This window comes from Lonchura striata, chromosome 22 (assembly GCF_046129695.1).
Source record: "Lonchura striata isolate bLonStr1 chromosome 22, bLonStr1.mat, whole genome shotgun sequence".
Taxonomy (NCBI): domain Eukaryota; kingdom Metazoa; phylum Chordata; class Aves; order Passeriformes; family Estrildidae; genus Lonchura; species Lonchura striata.
The window spans coordinates 601,689-612,729 of NC_134624.1; the positions used below are offsets into that span (position 1 = coordinate 601,689).

The following is an 11,041-nucleotide window of genomic DNA, read 5'->3' on the forward strand; positions in this document are numbered from 1 at the left end:
TGTGAGGTCATTTTCCATTTTATTTTTTGTGTATCCTGTGCATTAGTCCCCATTATAAGCCACTTTTCATCACATGCCTGCTCTGGATAAAACCATTTCCTTGCATTGCTTTGGGTAAGCTGTGTTTTCTCCTGTACATCCCTCATTTAGCCTGATTTTGAGCTCTCATGTGTCTGAGAGCAGGGCTAATGGAGAGAAAATACTTCAGGAGAACACAGGGAAAATAAAATCCATACAGCAGAAAAGTTATGCTGCCAGTTGCAAGGAACAAATCTGTGCAGTCAAGGGAATACAGCTTTCTAAGACACTACTTCCTGCTGCTAAACAATTCGGGAATGGGTTTTTAGATCCCTTAGCAACCTAATGTTCTCAAAATCAACAGGAATTTTGGCACAGCTACCTCCTGTTAATGAACTGTTTGTGATGCTTTAAAAAAAAATTATACAGCCTGTCACTGAACAAAAAAAAAGCCTCTGATAAAAGTCATTTCAAGGAAAGGGTGGAAGTGAACTGCAATTAACCTCTTTCCTTCTGCTGTCCATCACATTGCTGGCCCGTCGCTGCCGTATTGTGCTGCAAGGATTGCTCATGGACACTCCTGCAGAGCATGCTCAGCTGTCCCCATCCAGCTGATGAAGAGGACTCTTGTCCCTCCCCGTGTGCCAGGGTTTTCTCCAGCTCCGTTTCCACTTTGAGCTGGCAGTTCCGAATTGCCTCCTGGATGCTCTGCAGGTTCCACTGAGTTCTCGGCAGAGCGTCGTCCACCGTGAAAACCCCGTCGCGAATTCTCCGCACTTGTGTGCACACAGCAGATGATTTCAGCTCCAGACCAATCTCGTGAACCATCTTCCGGAGGTACTGCTGAGTCTCATGCAAGCAATGGATTTCTAGGAGGACAGAGACATTCCTTCAGAAGCAGAGCTTTGACACAAGTTCTGACATTGTAAATCCAGACATCACTCGCAGTTTATGCTGAAAAAACTGGTTTGGCAGAAGACACTAAAAGCATGGTATGATTTTCTGGAATACTGCAGGGTGTTCCACACCCTTCCAAAGTGAATACTTTAGAAAACTAAACCTATAGATATAGAAGAGTAATGTAAAAATTTAGCTATTTCAAAGGGGATAAAAAACACCTTTTTAAATAAGACAAATAATTTGTGAGGGAAAGGGGGTGGGCTACAGGGAAACAAACCACACTTTAAAAAAAACCCAAAACCCAGCACTGAAATGCATTATACTGAAACACTGAACTAAGAATTTCCCCCATAAGTATTCATGATGCAAATTTTCAAGCCTCGGGCTCGAATCTGAACTGGCAAGGCAAAAGCTATGAGCTGGCTGGATAAGTTATAAGTTGATAAGAAATTCCCACCAATTCATTTTGGATTAAATAATGAGTAAGAAAATGAAGTTTACCAACTTATTTGCCACAATATATACTCAGAGCTCCCCAGTACATTCTGTTCAAGTCCTACCCAGCTGGAATTCTGGAAGTGCAAACTGGAGGCATCGGATTGCTGTGATTATTGGGGGGCTTTTTCCCATGGGGCGAATCAACCCTTTGACAGCCAGCTCGTATGCCTCTTGTGTTTTCATATCAATATTAGAATACCTAAGGGAAAAACAGAGAGCAGCAGAGACATTTAGAACTTTGCTCCAAAGATATTCAAAATATGTACCTACCAGTAAAACAAAGATGCAATTTTTATTCATAAAACCATCCAGTGAGTTTTTGCAGATATTTTAGTGATGTATGTTCTATCAGTAGTGTAGCACAGTATGGGAGGGAGGTACTTGGTCACGTCTACAAGTTATTTTTGTCAGCCCTAATATAGCAGACTGGACCTAAACCAGCAGATTGGAGATTTTGGGATACAAGAAGGATATTTAACTGCAACCTCTCACCAGAGCACAGAGCACTCAGAGTAACTCCTCTCTGTCTCTTGCTAGCACTCCAACCTTTACAGATTTTGATTATGGGAAACAAAATCTTCTCATTTGTTTTGAAGACCAGCACATGGCAGTGGGATCAGATCAGCTCATTGCCACGGTGGATACGCACATCAACAGGGCCTTTTGATTTGTCCCTTGAATGACAGCAAGAATCCGCTCCAGCTTCTCCCTTGTGATATGATCTGCAAATATTAAGGCAAAAACAAAGTCTCAATTATCCATCCAGAAACTGGAAAGTCTGAAAAGTGCCACTGAGGTATTGCTGTCCCTCAGGCAGGCAGTCACATCAAAAGGGGCTGATGAGAGCTGAGGGATGGCCTTTGCAGAGTCATTCCCATGACTCTACATAGAGCAGCACAGAGCTGGACTGCCAAGGGAAGAGTTATAAAAATGTTGATGCTCCAGGTTTTTTTTCTTTCTTGTATGTTTTCATTCAATAAAATCTCCTAACTGCTATCTCCAAGTGTGATTCACAGGAGATCTGGGTCCTGACCAACTAATTAGCAACCACAGAGACCACCATTCACAGTGCCTTTTGTATATATTGTGGTTAGATTTGGAACAGGGGCACTAGAACATCAACAAGGAATAGAAGACATGCAAGATGTGGCTTTTGTCATTGTGCAATACACCTGATTAAATGCTTTAATCTGTAATGTGCTGTTCCATTAAAAAAAAAAAACAACACATCAAATCAGTTTCTTACCAAATGTTGTCTTCTCTATTAAATTTCCTGTGTCTGAGAAGTCATCAGTGGCTTTACCAAAAAGTCCACCAACAGTATAAACCTGGAAGAAGGACAAAGAGTACAATTTATTAAAAAAACGCTCCAAGCAATTGAGCAGCAGTACTGCACCATGCAGCTGCTAGAAGTGCACACTATCAGAGTTTTATACAAAAAGACAGCAGCATCCTGTGCTCTAAAGACCACAAGTAGACGCTCATGTGAAGGATGAAACTCTGGACCCTGAAAAGCTCTCAAAAGCATTCCTAGGTTTGAGACATAAGTGCAGAATCAACATCAAGAGGCTGGTCTGGGACACTGAGGCAGGATCAAGTGTGCGATGGCCCTGTGGGGCTCCGTGGCATGTTCAGAGCCAGCACCTACCTTGGTCAGGTGGCAGTTGTACAGGTCAGTGAGCAGCTTGTTCCCATGGCCAATGCCAAGCACTGAAACGTAGAAAATGGGGAACCTGTTATTCTGCCTCACAAGAAGTCACTGGTGTGCATTTACACAGCATTGAACACTCATACCATTCTTGCCCCCTGGACAGGGCTGTATCTCCTTAGGTGTCACGTCTGAGCAATTAGACCCCCAGATTATTGTCTGGCGTGAAAACCATAGGGCTGTAAGCAGAGCTCTTGGATTTCCCCAGAACTTTCCATCTGGGCACTCAGGGCAAATGCTCAGCAGTGCCAGTCACAGCAAAGCCAATTGAGGTGGTGGAGCAGACATGAGGATTGATGTTCCCCAGCAGAACCCACTGTGCCTGGGTCTCTCCCATCTAGCTTTGCCATTTCTTCTGTGTTTTAGCACTTAAACTCCCAGTGGGGCTGTGAGATCCAGGGGCTGCTGCAGTGCCATGGGCGTGCATCCACCCTTCTTCCCTGCATGGAAACCCATCACCTCGCAGGCAGCAGGACATGGCGCTGCCCCGGGACGAGACCCACCGAAGACTCCCGAGGCTTTCACATCCAGCCGGTGACCTGCTCCAATCTTCAGCTTCCTGAACCGCGGGCCTCGGACTGCAACGGAGACAGCGATGGAGCCGGTCCGCGGCGCCTGCCCGGGGCTCCCACCGGTCCCCGGTTTGTCCCGGCCCAGGCAGGCCCCGCTGTGCCCTTACCGAGGGGGTGGTCGGCCAGCACCGGCACCCTGACAGCCACCAGCTCCACGGCCCCGCCGCCGCCCGGGGCCGGGGTCGGCAGGAAGCGGACTCGCTGCCGCGGGGCGGCTCCCGGCGCCGCGTTCAGCTCTGAGAGAGAAACGGGGAGAAAGGGGGAGTCAGGGGCGGCTGGCGAATCCCTGGGATGGGACGCGCCGGGCCCCGCCATAGGGGATGGGATGGGATGGGATGGGATGGGATGGGATGGGATGGGATGGGATGGGATGGGATGGGATGGGGTGGGGTGGGGTGGGGTGGGGTGGGGTGGGATGGGATGGGATGGGATGGGATGGGATGGGATGGGATGGGATGGGATGGGATGGGATGGGATGGGATGGGATGGGATGGGATGGGATGGGATGGGGTGGGGTGGGGTGGGATGGGATGGGATGGTCGAGGGGGTCCCGCCGCCCGCGCTCACCGCGCAGCAGCCGCGCCTCCACCGCCTCCCGGACGCGGCCCCACGCCACCCCCGCCGGTTTGTACACGGCGAACAGCCCGGCCAGCCCGGCCGCCGCCATGGCCGCCCCGCCCCGCCCCGCCCCGCTCCGGGCGCTTCCGGGGCAGCGGCGGGGCGGGCGCGGGGATGCGGCGGCTGCGGGCGGCGCTCCCGCTGCTGCGGGCGGCGCTCCCGCTGCTGCGGGCGGCGCTCCCGCTGCTGCGGGCGGTCCCGCTGCCCCAGGCAGGTGCCTCCCGCCACAGCCCCCGGAGCGCCCGCGCCAGCCCCTCAGCCGGGCCGCTCCCTCACCCGCTGCTCCCCGCAGGCAGAGCCCGGCCGAGCCACAGCGAGCCGCGGGGCCGGCATGGACGCGGCGAGGAGCAGGAGGAGGAGGAGGAGGAGATGGGAGGGTGGCAGCAGCTGTACCCCGGGCACATCCCCACCAGCCCGCTGCAGAAGGCGCTGCTGGCCGCCGGCTCCGCGGTCATGGCGCTCTATGACCCCTACAGACACGGTAAGGCCGGCGAGGGCAGCGCCGCCACCCGCGTCCAGAAAATCCCGCTCCCGGCCGCCTGGAAGCTTCATAGGAGAGTTTGGGGCAAGGGCAGGGCTGAGAACTGACCCGGCGAAGGAGGCTGTGAAAGAGAGGGAGTGAGGAAACCCAAACACACCCCAGTGTGACCCCTTCTGATGCCGCCCAGACCGGTCTGTTTCTCCAGAGTCCCCCAGGCCTCATGCCTGCTCCTCCATCCCATTCCCAGGAAGGGTCATATGGGTGACACCAGGGCAGGGTAACCCTGAAGCTGAAGATCGGTGGTTTATGGGATCCCCACTTTGCCACGGGCTTCCTGCCTGCTCCTGGCCAATGCGTTGTTTCACTGCCCTATTTCCTCACCTGCCAACCAAGGATACCCGGGTGTTGCGAAAACAGCTCTTGGGTCACTCTCTGGTCTCTCTTTCAGACATGGTGGCAGTCCTTGGGGAGACCACAGGCTGTCTGGCCCTGCCAAACCTGCGAGACAAGATGAAAAACCACCCTGAAGGTTACCGCATCCTCCAGTGCGTCCCTCCCCATCCCTCCCTCCCTCGCCGTGTGGTTTGTGGTGAGGTGCCAGACACGAGGCCAAGCAGGTTCCTTGACCTTGTGAAGGGAGAGCTTGGAAGCAGCACAAGTGTTTCATAGCTGTAACCCTCCAGGCTAACTTTATTTTTAACATTCACAGGAGCCCTATGGCACATCTAAGGGCAAACACCACTTTTCTGTCTGTTCTGCTTCGCTGCTGGAACTGGCAGCTGCCACCACCACGAGATGCAGCAGCAGGCACAGGGGAGAAATCCATGGATGTGGATGCTGGGCAGTGATGAGAACACACTACATCCATGGATTTCTTCCCTGTGCCTGCTGCTGCATTTTCTTGCTTTGGAGACTCTGCTGGTCTGCCTCCTCCTTAGGCACTTCCATATTTTTTTTCCTGGCTCAAACCAGGCCACTGAAATGAGGCCACTTCTCTTGTTTTCTTTTTTAAGACTCCATCACTTCTGCTTCCATGCCTGCAAGGACTCATTGAGTGCAGCAAGGCTGAGGACGGGGGAGATTTCTCTTATTAACCAAGCTCCCAGTGTATATCTGCTCACCTTCTCCCTATTCCCTGTCATGTGTCACACCTGCTGCTTATGTCACATAGGAGCTTGAGAAAGTTGCCTTTTGCGCTATGTTTGTGCAGACCAGCCTCATCCTAACCCAAAAAGTTTACTTGGTAAAACATCCAGAGCCCTGGGATAGGGCTGAATCCCAGCAGAACTGCCCAGGGAGAGGGTTGGGAAGGGACATATTCACCTGCTCCTTGCCCTGTGGTATTGTAGGGATTTGCAGGGGTCTGAATTTGCCACACACGTCTTTTTGTTTTTATCCCCCAAGCTGCTGAGGTCCCTTTGACAACAAATACACAAGGAGGTATCTGCAGCCAATGTGAAACTGGTGCCAGTGATGCTTATCTCCCTGACACCTCCACTCTAGGAGCTGAGCAGCTCCTGGATCTTTTATCATGGGAAAAGTTTACACTGTGAATGGAAATAAAAGGGCTTTTGTTTACTTCCAAGGCTATGAGGCACCTGTTTGCCAACTACATGTAGAGGAGGCCTTTCTCTCTGAAGCTGGTGGTGAAAGCCTGAGCAGGATTGAAATTAAACCTGTGCTTGGAACAAATTCCTTCTCCTCTTTGGAGCTGCTCCTTTGAAGCTCTGGCTGCTTTGCTCTCTGCTCTGCAGGGCTGGCTGTTGCTGCAGGCTGTGCCTGGCTGGCAGCCCACACAGCAGCAGCTTTTCAGTGCAGGGGACACCACTATTTTTCCCACCAGAGTTGTTACAAGCACACAGGATAAAGGCCCTTTTGTTGCCAAGGCTTCAGGTAGATCCTTTAAGCAATTTATGTCCCAGCCTCTGCATCAGATGTGCAGACAGTGCTGTCCCTGCAGTGAGCAGTTAGGATCTGCACAGGGAAAATAGCAGAGATGGACAGAGGCAGGGGTGTGGGTTTCCAGGGGCTCCTCTTCTGCAGGACCTGCTGCTGTGGATTTCACTGGGAGTCTCACTGACCTGTGTTTTGCTTCCAGGGAACGGCCTCGCATCCGTCTGTCCACCCTGGACATGGCCAGGCTGCAGGGGCTGCCGGAGGGCTCCCTGGGCCGGGAGTATGTCCGGTTCTTGGAGGACAATGTGAGTGTGGGGTTTCATGTGGTGCAAATTCCTGTGGCTGATCCCTGTGCTGGGAGCACAGGTGAGATTGGAGCCATGGAATTGAACTGGACTTCTTTGGACCTGCAGAAAGTTTCTCCAGACACCCGGATGCCGCCCAAGTTTGTTGATGATGAAGAGCTGGCATACGTGATCATGCGGTACCGGGAAGTCCATGACCTGATGCACACCCTCCTGGGCATGCCGACCAACATGCTGGGTGAGCAGCAACGGGCTCAGGGAGCTGCACTGCCAAACCCACCGACTGTGCTCAGCTGCCTCCCAGAAATGGAGCAGGCCGGGCCAGCTGGACTCCCCTGATCCTCCGCCTGGGTCTCTGTGTGGGGATTTTGCATCATCACTGTCCTACATCACTGGCTCTGTGGTGACTGAGAGGCCATGAGATATCACCTTTTCCCTGCTAGGAGATGCTCTGCCCAAGCCCTGGGCACAGGCAGACACTGGATGGGTGGTTTCTGCCTGGCAAGGAGGGGGACATGAAGGGAGGGATGTTTTGCAAGCTCTTTGTGAAGGCAAAAGGGAATTCCTTGTTGCTCCTTATCTGCACGTCTCTGTGTCCTTTGCCCTCATTTTGGCTGACTCAATAGCAAGTCACAAGTGCAGCCTTGCTGGTACTTGTGAGGACCAGCATGACAGGTCTCTTCAGACTTTGCCTAAATCCAGGCAGTTTTGCAAAAGGCATGTGCTGGGAGACCAGGAGAGCCACGTGGAGCATCAGGCCTTGGCACCGCATTGCCGAGGTCTGCAGGCAGTTGGACTGCCTGGGATGTATTCTCCAAGCTCCCAGGGCTTGTGGGGTGCCATCCCTCTGGGGTGGATGAGTGGTGTGTGACAAGGCCCATCCTGGCACAGGATGAGGCCATGGCCAGACTTAGGAAGCATTCCCAAGTAGCCATCCTTGGGAAGGGCAGATGTAAGCCTGTGCTGAGGAGCCACACAGCCCTGGCTGCCCTTGATCCAGGTGCTGTGTGTGCTCACAACCCCCCTGCTCCCTGCCAGGTGAGGTGGTGGTGAAGTGGTTCGAAGCCGTCCAGACGGGGCTGCCCATGTGTGTCCTGGGAGCAGCGTTCGGCCCTGTCCGGCTCAGCACACGGTAGGTGCCCAGTCTCTGCCCTGGCTACACACAGCCCGCGTGGTCTTTCCCGTGTCCACTGGGGACAAAGAGGGGACACTGCTGGTTTGCAGTGGGAAGTCAGTCACAGATCCCTCCATGAGCCTACTGCTGTCCCCACATCTCCAGGATGACAGCTTTGCTTTGTCACTGAAGCAGAACCTGATGCTTAATCTGCATTCAACACCAGCTCCCCTGTGCCAGGCAGGAGCAATTTCCAGACCTTGGATGGGCATGTGTTGAGGGCCAGCAGGACCCTCACCACACTGGTGGCTGTTCCCTGCCCCAGCACATCTGTTTTTGTTGCCTAGCAGTTGCAGAACCTGAGTTCTGGCCTTGGGTTGGTGCTGACTGTAACCTTCCTGGCACACCATCCTCTTCTGTGCCTCAGTTTCCCCTGTGAGTAAGCAGAGGGGATGCCAGAAAGTGAGAGGGATACATGGAACACATGAGCTTGGCATCAGCCTACAATGGGGACTTAGAGAAGGAAATTAACAAAATGTGGGTATCAAAACTGCCACCACCTGTATCATTTGTTCCAGAAAGCTGCAGGTCCTGGCCACCGAGCTGGTTCCCTGGGCGATTCGGAGCGGGCTCAACGCCAGCTGTGTCCTGAGCATCTACTACGAGCAGCGCTGGGAGCAGCCAGTGGAGTCCCTGCGGGAGGAGCTCGGCATCTTCCCGCCCCCGGCCGTCCGAGTGTGAGCTCAGCTCACGTTGGGAAGGGCCCGGGGGATCCCTGTTGGCAGCCAGCAGCTGGCCCCAGCCACACTCAAAATCCTCCTGCCCTGCCCAGGAGCACAGCATGGCTGTAGCCCTTCCACCATGGACCCCAGCGCTGTGTTTTCTCCTGCCGAGAGCTGGCACCAACCTGGTAGGGGCCAACTGGCTGTGACAAAAACTCAACCTTTTTTGCCGTTTGTGATTTTGGTCAAGGTCAGATGTGCCTTTGCCAGCTGGTCTGGCTGCTCAGGTCTCCCAGCAGCAGCAGCGTTCCAGTACTGATGCTCCCAAGTGCTGGGACAGGGAGGGAGCACACTGCAGCAAAGGGATGCCTTGGCCTTCTGCAGCCCCAGGGCTGTGCAGGTAAATCCTTCTTCCCACCCTTCCCATCCTGGGAAGATTGAAGCTTCAGATCTTGGGGCTGCCCTGGACTGGAGCTAAACCTGTGATTTTCCAGAGGAGCACAGGGGCAGGTTTGGTGTGTGCAGTGGTGAAATCCCATTTTGTACTGGTGCCTAACTGGTCTCCTGTTGGGTCATATTGGATGTGCCTCACTTCCTGCCTCAGAGACCAGGCATTGTGTGATTGTGCCCACAGGGCAGGCAGGGAAATACCTTTGGATATTTTCCCTCCTGGATTGGCTGTTTTGAGAGCCGATCCCGGTCTGCTGCGTCTCCCTGTAGTCCCTCCCCATCAAAAATGATGAAATCCATATGATTGTGCTGGCTCTTCAGTAGGAATCATCCCTTCCTTGGGCAAGAAAATGACACAATTGGGATTATGGGATTGAATGCAGTGAGTGCAGAAGCAGCGGCTGCTGGTGCTGTGTCTGGGAGCTGATGGCTGTCCGGGTTAATTAAACTGTGCTCCAGACTGCCAGCAGCCAGGGAGCAGAGTTGCTGGATGTGATGGCAAAGAGCCACGAGGCCAGGGGCTCTTTGTTCATGAGTGTTTGCTGTTGGAATTCCTTCTTGTTTAATAAATCCACACTAGGGCTTGTAGTTTTGCCTGTTCTTTTGCCCCATTTCCCCTCCTGAGCTGGAGATCTGATGCAAAACCTCACCCTTTTTTGCCTCCAGCAGGTTTTCTTACTGCCCCCCAGACTTCATTTTTCTAACTTCTCCCTGCATCCCCAGCCACACCACAAGCCAGACTTTGGGTTTTTCTCCAAATCCTACCTAAGGCCCCCAGAGTTATTTCAAACAGATACTAAAAGACAGCATATAAATACGTCCTTTATCTGCCAGTAAAACACACAGTGTGGGGTTATCCTAGTGCAGTGGTCGAGATGAAAGAAACATTTGCCTCTAAAATGACCCAGAAACGTCAGAGCCTTGGGGTGGATAAACCAAAGGGCAGCAAAGATTTGCTTCCAGGAACTGTGAGCAGCAATCAAGGAAATACGGGAAAATGATGGCCGTGAGAGAGGTTTTTGCTGCATTTTGTGTTATTTAATGAGGCCTTGAAGTGTCTGGGCTGTCAGTGTTGATGGTGCCGCCTTCGTGCAGCCATGTGTGACTCAGTGGGCTGGTGCCAGCGCTACAGAAATGGCACATCATGTAATTTTAAATGGCATCTGCTCAGCCGGATCAAGTAACACTCTCTGCGGCTCCTGTTCCTGCAGCCGTCGCTTGAGGAGCCTGCGGGAAGAAGGCGGCAGAGGGAGCCGAGGGTGATTCGGGGAGGGCAGACACCAGCCACATGAAAATGCTTTTTTTGGAGAGGGTATATTCGCTGTGGGCAAGTGGCAGCTCCACCATGCCCGTACTGCGGGGCCGTGGTAACATTTAACTCCTGAAATGCTGGGGCGGATGCCGGGGCACGCTGCCCGGTAGCGCCGGGGTTTCTGCGGTGCCGGGGCCGCCCCTGACCCGCTCCCAAAACGGAACGTGCCCCTCCGCGCTCTCGGGAGAACGGGCGGACCCCGCGCGGCGGCAGCGCCCGGGGGCGGCCGCGGGTCCCCCCGGCCCGGTGCAGCCCCGGAGCCCCGGGAGCGATCGCCGCTGCCCGGCGGCAAAATGCGACTCTGGTGGGACTCGAACCCACAACCTTTGAATGACTCCCGTCACACGCTAGAAGTCCAATGCGCTATCCATTGCGCCACAGAGCCCTCGCTCTGCCGCGCCGCCCTCACCGCCTCTTCCTCGCGCCCCGCCCGCCCCGCCCGCGCCG

The 11,041-nt window shown here is 53.8% G+C and overlaps 2 protein-coding genes and 1 non-coding gene across 3 annotated transcripts; 1 reads left to right on the plus strand and 2 right to left on the minus strand.

Annotated features, from left to right (window-relative positions):
* Positions 1 to 4,363, minus strand: TRUB2 (TruB pseudouridine synthase family member 2). The gene is given in 10 exon segments (XM_021551392.3): positions 1 to 617; positions 619 to 647; positions 649 to 887; positions 1,479 to 1,615; positions 2,066 to 2,138; positions 2,663 to 2,744; positions 3,065 to 3,126; positions 3,628 to 3,702; positions 3,804 to 3,971; positions 4,264 to 4,363. Coding segments are annotated over 10 exon segments (996 nt in total). The 3' UTR covers positions 1 to 586.
* A 132-nt stretch (positions 4,364 to 4,495) lies between these two features.
* On the plus strand, positions 4,496 to 9,870 carry COQ4 (coenzyme Q4). The gene is made up of 6 exons (XM_021551358.3): positions 4,496 to 4,795; positions 5,244 to 5,340; positions 6,894 to 6,996; positions 7,105 to 7,234; positions 8,035 to 8,128; positions 8,689 to 9,870. Exons 1-6 carry the CDS (start codon positions 4,684 to 4,686, stop codon positions 8,849 to 8,851), a joined length of 699 nt encoding a protein of 232 aa, XP_021407033.3. The 5' UTR covers positions 4,496 to 4,683; the 3' UTR covers positions 8,852 to 9,870.
* A 1,020-nt stretch (positions 9,871 to 10,890) lies between these two features.
* Positions 10,891 to 10,979, minus strand: TRNAR-UCU (transfer RNA arginine (anticodon UCU)). The gene is given in 2 exon segments: positions 10,891 to 10,926; positions 10,943 to 10,979. It is a non-coding gene; the product is annotated as a tRNA-Arg (tRNA).
* Positions 10,980 to 11,041: the final 62 nt, after the last annotated feature.

Coding starts and splice junctions, on each gene's coding strand:
- COQ4 (XM_021551358.3), top strand. CDS start 4,684: ATGGGAGGGTGGCAGCAGCTGTACCCCGGGCACATCCCCACCAGCCCG. Junction 4,796..5,243: donor CTATGACCCCTACAGACACG/GTAAGGCCGGCG, acceptor TCTCTCTTTCAG/ACATGGTGGCAGTCCTTGGG. Junction 5,341..6,893: donor GAAGGTTACCGCATCCTCCA/GTGCGTCCCTCC, acceptor TTTTGCTTCCAG/GGAACGGCCTCGCATCCGTC.